Source organism: Bos indicus x Bos taurus, chromosome 6, assembly GCF_003369695.1.
Source record: "Bos indicus x Bos taurus breed Angus x Brahman F1 hybrid chromosome 6, Bos_hybrid_MaternalHap_v2.0, whole genome shotgun sequence".
Classification (NCBI taxonomy): Eukaryota; Metazoa; Chordata; class Mammalia; order Artiodactyla; family Bovidae; genus Bos; species Bos indicus x Bos taurus.
The window spans coordinates 99,190,246-99,204,042 of record NC_040081.1 but is presented as its reverse complement, the minus strand read 5'-3'; the positions used below and the strand labels follow the sequence as shown (position 1 = coordinate 99,204,042).

Below are 13,797 nucleotides of genomic sequence, written 5' to 3'. Positions count from 1 at the left end.
TTCTTTTAAGTTACTCTTTCTACACATGAATCAGATTTGAGTTCGTCTGACTTAGAATGTTTTAAGTTAACCTGTGTTGTTGTTTTGTCTCCCTCCTCCAAGGAATTTTCCGAGAATTTGGAGGCGCAAGATGTGCGCATAATATAGTGAGGTACCCACAGTGTCGGCAGCATGCCCTGATGATGATCCAGCAGTTGGTGCTGTCTCCCAATGGGGACGATGACATGGGCACGCTTCTGGGACTCATGCACTCGGCCCCACCCACAGAGCTGCAGCTCAAGACCGACATCCTCAGAGTAAGTTTGAGAAGTGTGTTCTTAACAATTTTCACTACTAAAATCTGTGACGACTGTTAAATGACTGAGAACTATTATGAACTGTCCTTGTGATTTTTCTTCAAGTCTAAAATTATGTCAAAATATGACAGAGGAGGAGGCAAGAATATGTAATGAGTCAAAGATAGTCTCGTCATTACGTGCTGCTGGGAAAAGTGGGCAGCTACATGTAAAAGAATGAAATTAGAACACTTTCTAACACCAAACACAAAGATAAAACTCAAAATGGATTAAAGACCTAAATGTAAGACCAGAAACTATAAAACTCTTAGAGGAAAACATAGGCAGAACACTCAATTACATAAATCACAGCAATATATTCTATGACCCACCTCCCAGAGGAATGGAAATAAAAACAAAAATAAACAAGTAGGACCTAATTAAACTTAAAAGCTTTTGCACAACAGAGAAAACTATAAACAAAGTGAAAAGATAAACTTCAGAATGGGAGGAAATAATAGCAAAAGAAGCAACTGGCAAAGGATTAATTTCCAAAATACACAAGCAGCTCTTACAACTCAATACAGAATAACAAACAATCCAATCATACAGTGGGCCGAAGACCTAAGCAGACATTTGTCCAAGGAAGACGTATAAGTGGGTAATAAACACATGGAAAGATGCTTAATATCACTCATTACTAAAGAAATGCAAATCAAAATTAGAGTGAGATATCACCTGACATGGGTGAGAATGAAAGTGAAAGTGAAGTCACTCAGTCGTGTCCAATCTTTGCGACCCCATGGACTATAGCCTACCAGGTCCTCCATCCATGGGATTTTCCAGGCAAGAATACTGGCCATCATCAAAAAATCTATAAACAAGAAATGATGGAGGAGGTGTGGAGAGAAAGAAATCCTCTTGCACTGTTGGTGGGAATGTAAATTGATGATATAGCCACTATGAAAGACAGTATGCAGATTCCTTAAAAAATTAGGACAGATGAATGGATAAAGAAGCTGTGGTACATATATACAATGGAATATTATTCAGTTATAAAAAAAGGAATGCATATGAATCAATTCTAATGAGGTAGATGAAGCCAGAGCCTATTATACAGAGTGAAGTCAGAAAGAGAAAAATAAATATCATGTATTAACACATATTTATGGAATCTAGAAATACAGTACTGATGAACCTATTTGCAGGGCAGCAAAGGAGACACGGAACAGACTTATGGATGCACTTGGGGTGGGGGAGGATGTAGAGGGTATAATATATGGCGAGAGTAACATGGAAACATATACATTACCATATGTAAAATAGATAGCCAGTGAGAATTTGCTATATGACTCAGGAAACTCAAACCAGGGCTCTGTAACCACTCAGAGAGGAGGGATGCGAAGGGAGATGTGAGTTAGGTTCAAGAGGGAAGGGACATAGATATACCTATGACTGACTCATGTTGATGTTTGGCAGAAACCAACACAATATTGTAGAGCAATTACCATTCAATTAAAAATAAATGAATTTAACTATACAAAAGTAAAATAATGTCAATAATAGCTGAAGAAAAGCCAGTGTCTCTAACCTGGCCTCCAAGAGCCCTTGGAATGCCCACTGTCTCTTTTCCTTCTGACTTCCTCTCCTGAGACCCCTGCCATTTTCCTGCCACAGACATGACAGGAAGTATAGCTGCCTTCTACAATCATACATTTCTTTTATTAAACTTTTGCTTTATGCTTCTCATCAGTAATGAGAAGTTTGTGGTTTTTATCTTTGTGCTATTGTATGTTTTATTCTGTTTTGAGTATGACAGTTTTGAATATGCATTTTAGTTTTCAAGCATGATTAATTTATCTCTTAGACAAGGAGGAAATCTACATGCTTATCAATATTGGGGAAAATCTGTGTATTTGAAGGGATCGCCTGGGAAAATACAAGTGCCCTCAAAAGCTGTTAAGGTTGCCAAGTTTTTAAGCATACATTTTCCTCCTTTCTTGGTACCATTATAGTTCGATTTGTAAAATATTGGTAGATAGAGGCAACTGGCTGATCTGTAATTGTAAAGCAGTTTTGTTCTAGTAAGGCAATAGCACCCCACTCTAGCACTCTTGCCTGGAAAATCCCATGGACAGAGAAGCCTGGTGGGCCACCACAGTCCATGGGGTCGCTAAGAGTCGGACACGACTGAGCGACTTCACTTTCACTTTTCACTTTCATGCATTGGAGAAAGAAATGGCAACCCACTCCAGTGTTCTTGCCTGGAGAATCCGAGGGACGGGGGAGCCTGGTGGGCTGCCGTCTATGGGGTCACACAGAGTCGGACACGACTGAAGCGACTTAGCAGCAGCAGCAGCAGCAGCAGCAGCAGCAATTGTTCTAGTACATGGTAATAACTGCCTCCCTCAGGCTGGAGGAAGGCAACAGAAGGGTCCTGGTGGGCAGCATTTACTGATTCCCATGGAGTGAGGACTCCTGCTGTGACCTATTTAAGGCAACTGATGTGTTAATGAATGTGGCTTGAGAAGAGATGTACATTACCACCCCATGGTATAGCATCTCAAGAGCACAAATAATAAAATGCAGAAAATCATAAGTACTGAGTTCTGAGTATTTGCTACTTTTGGTTTTTAAACAATTTATTCAGTTTTTAATTTATAGAACTTAATTTTTAATTATGGTTATGTTTTTAAACAACTGGTAGGCAATATTCCAAAAAGAAAACAGTTGGCTCTTATGACCAATATGAGCTGGCTCCAGCATTCCACCACTTTAAGGGAATAAAGTTGTATTGGAAGACAGAGAGGAAGATTTGGGATTCCAGTTTCAATTTCCGTTTTTGCTCCACTCAGAATTGCTTCTCTTTGTTGCTGTGGTTCAGACATGAATTTGTGTCCAACTCTGCGACCCCATGGATGGCAGCACGCCAGGCTTCCCTGTCCTCCACTAGTTCCAGGAGTTTTCTCAAGTTGATATCCATTGCTTCTCACTGCCTCCATTCGGTTGACAAAACTACAGACCTATGTGATTTAGTTTGTAATTATTTGGAAACAAGGCCAAAATTCCATGAGATGTCGTATTTTATAATTCTGCTAATGTACAAATTTGAAGTTTAAGCATTAGATTTTTGCAAATGTGAGTAATATATAGCTGATGATTCTGTCTAATGAACCCCCTAGGACCTACAGCTCCTTTTAACTTTGGTATTCACTGCATTATCATTAATTATTGACTTAAAAAGGATATTAGCTTACATGTGGTATTTGAAATTTTCAGATACTGAGATTATGCTGTGATTATGTCAAAAGTGCCTAGGCATGGCAGTTTTCAGGCAGTAGGAGGTGGACTTATCCAAAAGAATGTAACATAGACCATTTTTGGTCTAAGGATTAATAAGCACTGTTTTTCTGACCCCTATCATAATTCTAACCATTGATATGATTTTGTACATAATACTTTGATTCTTAATTCATACTTCCTCATATATAAAATAACACACGTCCAGTTTTTCCCAGTGTGTATTTGAAGATGCTGATGAACTTTTATGCTAGGCACTTTGCTAAGAGTTTTACATGTATTTCCTGTGAAGTAAGTTGTTATTAATATTGTTTAGGTTTTACATAAGAGGAAACTGGCGTAGAAGGGTTAAGTAACTGACCATGGTGAAATGCTTTTTAATGTTGGAGTAGAATTTCTACCCAAGGGTTCTGACTCTAAGCCCTTGCATTTAGCCTTCAGGCTAGGTTATATGATGCTTAAAAATATCAAAAAGTTATGAAGTCTTGTGTTAATATGAGTTGGTATTACAAGTATAGTTTATTAAATTTGAGAAAATATAGACACAAAATGGAAACTTACTGGTTGCTGAATAACGGAAGGATCACACTGTATTTCTAAATTTTATTTACATGTACAGATTGCACATTATTATTTTTTAAAATAATAAAATATGCATGTTAGTTGCTTAGTCTTTTCCGACTCTTTGCTACCCCATGGACTGTAGCCTACCAGGCTCCTCTGTCCATGGGATTCTCCAGGTAAGAATACTGGAGTGGGTTGCCATTTCCTTCTCCAATTAAGTATAGGTATGTACAATGAAATCTCATAATTTCTAAAATAGTGTACTTGAAAAAGGCCTATTTAGTCTTTCCCTTTTTCAAATACTGTTAAAAATAAAATGACCTTTTCAAACGTAACAACTGGGACGATTTAAATTGTGTCTTAAATAATATTAGGTTCCTAAATAATGATATTATATTTCAGTTGCTGAAACAGGGAAAAGGAGCCTGTGTATCTGCAAACAGATATCGAATTGCTCTCTGGGGCAGTATAGTTTCATGGTTAAGTGCATGATCAGAGGAATCAGACTGCCTGAGTTTAACTCCTATTTCTGCCATTGTATAAGCTATGCGACTCTTTGTGACCCTAGGGACTGTAGCCGGCCAGGCTCCTCTGTCCATCGGATTTTGCCATGGGATGTTGGAGTGGAGATCGAACCCGCTTCTCTTGTGTCTCCTGGTTGGCAGGCAGATTCTTTACCACTATACCACCTAGGAAATGTTATAAACTGTGTGGTCTTTGGAAAATTATTTAACCACTCGAAGCCTCAATTTTTCATCTGTGAAGTGTGGATAATAATAATGCCCATTGCCTAAGATTATTTAGAAAGTTAGGTAAGCTAATGTATTAAAGCATTTAAAGAAGTACCTAATACAGGGCTTCCCTGGTGGCACAGCAGTAAAGAATCCTCCTGCAATGCAAGAGACACAAATGAGTTCAATCCCTGGATCAAGAAGATCCCATGGAGGAGGGAATGGCAGCCCACTCCAGTGTTTTCGCCTGGGAAATCCCATGGACAGAGGAGCCTGGTGGGCTACAGTCCCTCGGGTCGAAAAGAGTCAGAGACAAGTTAGCAACTAAACCACCACCACCAGTACATAGTAAGTGCCCCAGAAAATGTTAGTTATTTTATAATGTGTTATTTTTAATAATGAACACAGTTAAAAGTATGGCACTTCATATAGTAATAGTGTCCAATGCATAGGATTACTGATAGTTACAAAAGATTATGTTACCTGTTTGGCCTTGTAGCTATTCTGGGGATGAACATGCTTTCAACCCTCTGGCTGTAGTTCACTCTGCAAGAAAGAATGTCCAGTAACTCCATGAAGTGACTCCTTTTTCAAAAGTATCAGGATATGGTCATTTTATATGATTTGAAATACTGCAGGTCTTGGCTGCCTGATCATCTCTCTCATCCTTTCTAGAATAAATCATTTTGTATACACAGAGTCATAAGTTTTCATGATTGTGTAATATTGTACTAGAACATGTATTTTACCTACTTAGCAAAATTACTTTGTAAAAATGAAAAATGACTTCATTGATGTCCTTATTCATCCAATACATAGGAAAAGCTTTTTCACCCAGGATTTGGTGTTAGCCATTATTCTATCAAAAGCAGTATGTGATGTGCTTTCTAAAATTTTCTCCTGCTTATAATACGGCATTTTTTAATTAGCAAAATATTTTACATGCTTCATAAGATTGCTTTTTGGGTAAATAACAAAAATACTCTTATCAGATATTCACAGAATGGCATTCCCCTTGGCCATTCACGTATGGGTTTGTTTTTTTTTTTCTTTAATTTGAATTATACGTTTGTGTTGTTTTTTGTCCTCCGTAGGCCCTCCTGTCGGTCCTTCGAGAAAGTCACCGTTCCAGAACAGTCTTTAGGAAGGTTGGAGGCTTTGTGTACGTTACGTCCTTGCTCGTGGCTATGGAAAGGTCTTTGAGCGCGCCCCCCAAGAACGGGTGGGAGAAAGTGAGCCAGGGCCACGTGTTTGAACTTCTCCACACCGTGTTCTGCACACTGACTGCAGCGATGCGTTATGAGCCAGCCAACTCACACTTCTTCAAAACAGAGATTCAGTATGAGAAGCTGGCAGACGCTGTTCGATTTCTTGGCTGCTTCTCAGACCTAAGAAAGATCAGCCCCATGAATGTCTTCCCTTCAAATACTCAGCCATTTCAAAGACTTTTAGAGGAAGACGTCATCTCGATGGACTCGGTGTCACCCACTCTGCGGCACTGCAGTAAACTCTTTATTTATCTCTACAGAGTAGCCACAGATTCTTTTGACAGGTAGGACTCTGCGCCATACTCTGAATTTAAGGATGTGTTATGTATGACTTCAACATTAAGGCTTGAATTATATTTTAGGTTAAAATGAAAGCATATGGATCTTCTCTCTCATTCACTTATCTATCACTTTATATGCGAACATTACTGTTGCCCTGATGTTAAGCTTTTCAGCACGGACATCTGTGTAATATTTGTCAAACCAGGGTTAGAGTTAAGCTCTCAGTGCGCCTAATAGAACAGTTTCTATGACGTTTACTTCTCATGGTGGTGTTGCTTGTGTTCTCTTTTTCCTCAAGAACAGTAGGTACATCCAGACTTAATTGATGTTAATTATCAAGAGGAGAACATGGTTATGATTAATGTATTTTCAGACAGATGATGTAGTCTCAACATAGAATCTACATTTTATAATCCTCAAAAAGTGATGTGTCTTCCTGGGAGATACTGATAGTTCAAGAGTCTATGAGTTTGATTTGCTTATTCCTTCATTAAACAGTTTCTTAACGTACATCTACCACATGCCACGTGACGATGCTAGGCGTTGAGAGTTCCGCTCAGCACAAGGCTTCTCTGTTTGTGTCCATCCTTTAGCTTCAGTACAAAAATTCAAACACATAAATGAACGATTACAATATATCAAGATAAAATCTGAGGGAAATCTAGGATTCTAAGATTGTAAGCCTGCTTTATCTAAATCCCTTATTTTCAGGAGTGTGTTTTCCATCAAGTTCTCACTTTGAAAATAATGTAAGAGTGATCGGGCTGTTCATTTTCCCCAAGCATGATCACTTTTAACAGTTACCATAGTTTTATCTCATAAAACAAATGAACTGTTTCTGTTAATATAATGTCCCTGTCAATAAAGCAAGTAACTCTGTTATATCCCTAACTGTAAAATTATCAACTCTGACCTACCTACTGAGATGTTTCTTGTTTCTTAATATTTCTTAGGCCTTAATATTTAGATAGAAAATACAGGTAATGTAAAAAAAAAGTTTTCAAATTTTTCCTGTCTTGAAAATAAAAATGCATATTTATTGTTATATGTTGTTAACTTATAGAAGACATGGGAGAGTGTAGTGTTCAGGGAATAAAATGTTATTAAAGTTAAAATTTGTATATTTCGGTTCAACCTCTTTTCCCTTGTTTTCTAACTTATCCTAGTTAGCATACCTTATTTTCAGTTTGCTTTGTCCAAAAAAAAAAAAACCAAGGCCCACAGCAGTCTGTTTAACAAATATGTTAAATGTTAACCTTGATGGATAAGCATCTGCCTTAAGCATGCTTTTCTGTTTCCCTCAGTGCTTGTGTTGTAGTCTTGTTCCTTGTTCCCGCTGAGTATGAAGGTTGTTCCCTATTACACTTTTACTGGTATTGCTTGTGAAACTAACCAGCTGCCCTCCTGGTGTTTTGCTCTAACCTCTCTGACCTCCCCCCTGTCTGTTTTGTTGTCTATAGTCGTGCAGAACAGATCCCTCCTTGCCTGACAAGTGAGTCTTCTCTTCCCTCTCCTTGGGGGACTCCAGCTTTGTCCAGGAAAAGGTACTGATCTAATAATAGCAGTCCATCTTTGTTTGCTTGGGTTTTTTTTTTTTTTTTCTCCTGTGCTTAATGATATATTAATGTGGATTTCGTGCTTTGTATTGAATAACTTGGAGCTTCCCTGATGGCTCAGTGGTAAAAAACTCGCCTGCCAATGCAGAAGACACAGGTTCAATCCCTGGGTCAGGAGGATCCCCTGGAGAAGGAAATGGCAACCCACTCCAGTATTCTTACCTGGGAAATCCCGTGGACAGAGGAACCTGGCAGGCTACAGTCCATGGGCCACAAAAGAGTCAGACACCAGTTAGCCACTAAACAACAGCAACAGTTGAATAACTTTGATTTTTTTTTTCCTTTCTATTTGAGTTCTTTGTTTTTTAAATTTTCAGCTTCAGCTGAGTATATTTTTGAGAGTAAAGTGTGTTAATGCTATGAAGATATGAAGGACATGTAGAATTTTGTCATCCAACTGTAGACTAAAATGTGCCTTTTAGAGCAAACATGTATTTTATTAATATTAATTTAGAAAAGATGATGTAGTGTGTCTTTAGGTAGGATAGTTTTCTGCTTTTTCTTTTCACTTTAAATGTGCATGGGATCATTCTTTGGTTTTTAGTATTACTCCAAAATGAACATGCCAGCCTTGGCTGAGAAAATGTATATTTTCTCAATCAAGTTCAACCAGCTGAAATGTGATGCTGTTATGAAGACTGAACTGGCTAAACTTTGAAAAAGTGAACAAAAAACCCTACCCTAGCTCCTGCTTTCATCATTTGTGGACTGATGGACTTTATCATACCTTTGTCCAGGCTAGGGTCGCAAAGAGTTGAACATGACTGGCTGGCTAGGGTCGCAAAGAGTAGACAGGACTGAGCAACTGAGCACATACACATAAAGAACCAGCAGTTGATTGACAAAAGTAGTTAAGATTCATTTGAGATTCCATTTTTTAACCTGTACTTAAAATGATCATAGTCTGTGCACTTGGCACCAGATTCTCTTCCTTGCCTTGTTTCCTCATAAACAAGTACTGGTCCTTGGGTCTTATATTAATATTCTCACATTGTGGCTTTTCAAAAATGAGCCTGAGGCTCTGCTGTGCTGTTCAATTTTGTTTCTGTGGTTCATGTTTTGAAAGTTGAATAGAGTTGTTGATAATTTAGTACTATACAAATTTAGTGTTTTAATATATTTTAATAGTAATATTCATTAGGTATATGGGCTTATATTTTCCTTTTTCTCTTAAATGTACACTGGAGTTTACAACTCATTTTCTTCTATTAGCTCATGAATATTCATAAAGGAATTTAGCATTGTTCAATGTACTTATACTTAAAAACTTTTCTTTTCCATTTTTTTAAAGAGCAGTCCTTAATTCAAGAATTTATAAAATCAGTTTGAGTTGACCTAGTGTGTTTTCCTGTTGTTAAAGTAAATAGTGTAAAAGATATTATTTGTGTTGGAAGATTCATGTGTGCCCACTATCTCACAAAACTACTAAATGTTAGAACAATTGTTTCAATTACCAAATAGTTTTAATTAGTTAAAAAAAAATCACATTTACGACTCTGTCATACATGGTGAAGGCTTAAAAATTGCTGGGTTTAAAAACATTTACATCATTAAATATTAACCAGAATTTACAAAAAACTTTGAATAGAAATTCACAGATTAAAGGAACAAATATTTAAAAATTTATCAGATTTTACTATTTATATAAATAGCAGTTTGACAAAGGAAAAAGTAGCATTTTATTCTGTATGATAGGTATTTAAGGCCTTAGATCAAAAACATTTTGTCAACATTTGCAGGACAGCTACATGTAAGGATGCCCTGCCTTTGACCTAAGGGGAGACTGTCACTGAATTGACAGCTGTAGCTTGAGTTGTATCTTATTCATGAGAATTCTAATCCAGCTTACAATCTGATGTTACCCTCAAGGGTTCCCAGTGCCATTCATACTAATAATAAGATCAGTGTTGACATTTTCAGGTTGCCATTCTAGTCAGGATACATACATTTGCTCAGTGGTAAAAATCATAAGCTGAAAGAAATCTTTTTATTTCACAGCATAGTAACTTTCAAAGTTAGAATATCTCAAGAACATCTCAGATTACATCAGTTTATGGGGATCTTTTTTCTTGTGACAAAACTTTTTTTTTCTTTCTTTTGGCAAAAAGGGAAAACCAACATTGTATTAGTTTTATGGCTTGTGGAGATTAAGGTACTAAGGAAAATTTGAAATTGTGATACTTGTCTGGCATGTTAAAGCTTCAAGAGTCTTCTCTAAATATTTTAAGAGTTGAAGAACTAAGAAAACTTATTTTGGAAAACTAAAAGCATAGTTTTTTTCATTATTCAGAAGGAATTATGAAACAGAACTATAGCTGAACAGTATCTATTCAGAGTTAGAGGAAGTGAAAACAAAATATAAGATAGTAACCAAGACTCTGCATGGAAAACAGTGGCAAATACTAGCTGTCATTCAGACACGATTCCCGTTACTCGGTGCCTGTACACACCTGATGATAACTGATGGAAAGCAGATTCAGAATTTAAATATTTAAATATATATTCCTCAAAGAGGTACATAAGTCTTAGGTGTATATGAGAATTTAGATTGAAATGTTAAATTGCAATTTCTTTAGGCCTTAAAAGTAACTGCAACATAAAAATTAACAAAACCTTGAAATGTCATTTTATCGTATCTTTGTAAATGGTTAGGTCTTATTTGATAATTATCTAATAAGATTACCATAATCTCTAAATTTAAAAAGTAATTTAATACCTGTGATATACTTAAGTGACTTAGTAAGAATTAATTGTTATATAATGCCTGTTAAGATAGACCCCATTTTACTTAATATATATCATGTTTTAGATTTCTATGATGTTTACAGTATTTTTCTCGTTTGAGAAGAATAAATGTAATTCTTGCATTAGAATATTTTTGTAAAAGATTGAAAGTTTACCACTATAATAGTCAATATTAGAAAGAGTTCAGTTTCCAAAGGCATAAAGGACTTCTTCCTAGCTAGCTATACATATCCATAATTTAAGTTCTAATTTATATCAGGCAACTCAGAAATAATTTGACAAGACCTGTAATTAGAATATACAGTTAGAATCTATGTTTCTTACCCTCACATTTGGGCTACTTTTTGTGTGTAATGAAGGCAAGTTTTATGAAATTCTTAAGTTTGGAGTCCCTATTACACAGTGGAGAAATCATGGATTTTTTTTCCAAGTGAAAAGAGTAAGAATACGGGGAGAAACATAAGAGGAGTATACCTATTGGTAATGAGCATTTAGAAATCTACCTTAGTAAGTTTAGAAATTAAATCTTCCTGAACAAAAACAGAAAAAGAAAAAGAGAATAAAAAAATGAGTAGGTGGAGGATAATGCTGACTTTAAATAAACGGGGAGAGCGTGTTTTTTAAGTGAAGCTGAATACTTTCCTAGAATCTCTGTTAAAAAGAGAATGGTACTTAAAAAAAACAAGACCGTGGCAGTGCCAATTCTTTGCTACTAAATCAGTGACTTAAAGCATCTGTTTCCCAAGCTGCTCTTGTGCCAGAGAGCTGAAACTGCACTGCTCTCGGTGACAGAGCTCAGCATTAGACAAATTATGCCGAAACCGATTCACTGGAACAAAGAGCTCCCATAGGTCGAAGCCACAAGCATCTGTTTCCTTGTGCCAAGACACAAAATGTGCAAAATTCATGAATTGTTGAAGAAGAATATGAACTAGAAGGAGGATATCATTGATGAGATGAAATGGGTATTCGGGACATATCCCAAGATTGAAAAAATTGTGATGAATATTTTCAGTGGTAGGGAAGATAATGTAAAAAAGGATGCTGCTGCTGCTGCTCAGTCGCTTCAGTCGTGTCCAACTCTGTGCAACCCCATAGACGGCAGCCTGCAAGGCTCTTCTGCTCCTGGGATTCTCCAGGCAAGAATACTGGAGTGGGTTGCCATTTCCTTCTCCAGTGCATACATACATGCTAAGTCACTTCAGTCATGTCCGACTCTGTGCAACCCCATGGACAGCAGCCCACCAGGCTCCTCTATCCACGGGATTCTCGAGGCAAGAGTACTGGAGTGGTTTGCCATTTCCTTCTCTGAAAAAAAGGATGAATGTAGTGTTAAGTAACCTAAAGAAAAACTCCCTTGATGCTTAATACCTATATTGCCAGGTAGCCAGTCTTCCCAGAAGGTGCTTTGGGAAAGAATCCACCTGCCATTCCAGGAGACACAAGAGACGGAATTTCTTTCCCTGGGTCAGGAAGATCCCTTCGAGTAGGAAATGGTAACCCACTCCAGTAGTCTTGCCTGGAAAATCCCGTGAACAGAGGAGCCTGGCAGGCTACAGTTTATGGGGTCTCAAAAGAGTCGGACATGACTGAGTGCGTATGCACAGAACCAGGATTTAAAGCCAACCCTGACTCAGTTGAACCAGTTATAGAGTAGGCCATCTTGTTTGATTGTGTTTGTTCTTGATTATATTGCCCTTGGTTCAAGGAAAAGTTAAAAACACATAGGTAATTAAAAAGAAAACAATCTCACCGAGAGATTTAGTATGACCTGTACTCTGATCATAAATTATCAGAATTGTCATCTTTCCTAGAGCTTTGTTGTTTCTAAAGCTTTCAATCACTGTAATTTAACCTGTTCTTTATATCTTCTGGTGCATATATTATCCTTTTTTTTTTCTCCTTTGTTTTCTTTCAGTTTTACTGAGATATAATTGATGTACTATACTATGTAAGTTTAGCATGTGTATTCATATGGCTTAGTTAACATCCATTATATAGATTCAAGGAAAAAATACTTCTTTTCCTTGTGATGAGAACTTTTAGGATCTACTCTTGTAGCAACTTTCAAGTATACCTTAGAGCAGTGTCAACTAGTCATCATGCACCATTCTTGAATGAAACAATTCCAATAGTAAATGGTAAAAACATATAAGACCCAGAAGAATTGATAGTGAAATTGTCTGTATGTGACTCACTAAGAATTGATAATATATAGGTTTTTTAATTTCCCAACCTTAAAGTAATAGAAGATGAAGAAAATGAACAGAGACTATGATTGAAATTAAATACCCAATTACCCTTCTTTCTTCTTCACAGGCACGCGTATCATTCTGTTTCTACTCCCCCCGTCTACCCTCCTAAAAACGTTGCTGACCTGAAACCACACGTGGCAACTTCATCTCTCTCAAGTTCTGATGCCGTCATCATCCATCCTGGAGCCATGCTTGCTATGCTGGATCTCCTGGCCTCTGTTGGGTCAGTGACACAGCCAGAAGTAAGCTTGTGTATATTAGTGCCTCCTTGTCTTTAATAGTGAAAGTTGTGACTGCACAAGCAAGGGGATGGGGCCAAAAAAGTGATACAGAACTTTTCTATGTCACATACAGAAATAGATCAAGGGGAAAAACAGGATTCTTCTATTTGAGCCTTAACTTTGTTAATGTCTAGTAATAGCATACGTCTTAGAGTACAGTTTATTTGTTAGATGATACACATGCCTGTCTGTCTGTTGGGCTTCCCTTGTGGCTCAGCTGGTAAATATCCGCCTGTAATACAGGAGACCTGGGTGTGATCCCTGGGTTGGGAAGATCCCCTGGAAAAGGGAAAGGCTACCCACTCCTGTATTCCGGTTTGGAGAATTCTATGGACTGTATAGTCCATGGGTTGCAAAGAGTCAGACATGACTGAGCAACTTTCACTCAGTGACAAGTGTTTTAGAGTACAGTTTGTTTATTAAAATGCTTGTCTGTAAAGCTTTTGAATTCTCCTTCATATCTGAGTGAGATCCTTTCTG

General features: G+C 37.3%; 1 protein-coding gene across 3 annotated transcripts in view; it reads left to right on the top strand.

The window, feature by feature from the left end:
* WDFY3 (WD repeat and FYVE domain containing 3) overlaps positions 1–13,797 on the top strand; it is a 283,520-nt gene that overhangs the window by 143,016 nt on the left and 126,707 nt on the right. For all 3 annotated transcript variants that reach the window (XM_027544940.1, XM_027544939.1, XM_027544938.1), the window contains 4 exons: positions 103–296; positions 5,965–6,422; positions 7,881–7,964; positions 13,101–13,278. In XM_027544940.1, the coding sequence (XP_027400741.1) occupies positions 103–296; positions 5,965–6,422; positions 7,881–7,964; positions 13,101–13,278 (914 nt within the window). The remainder of the gene's footprint in view (positions 1–102; positions 297–5,964; positions 6,423–7,880; positions 7,965–13,100; positions 13,279–13,797) is intronic.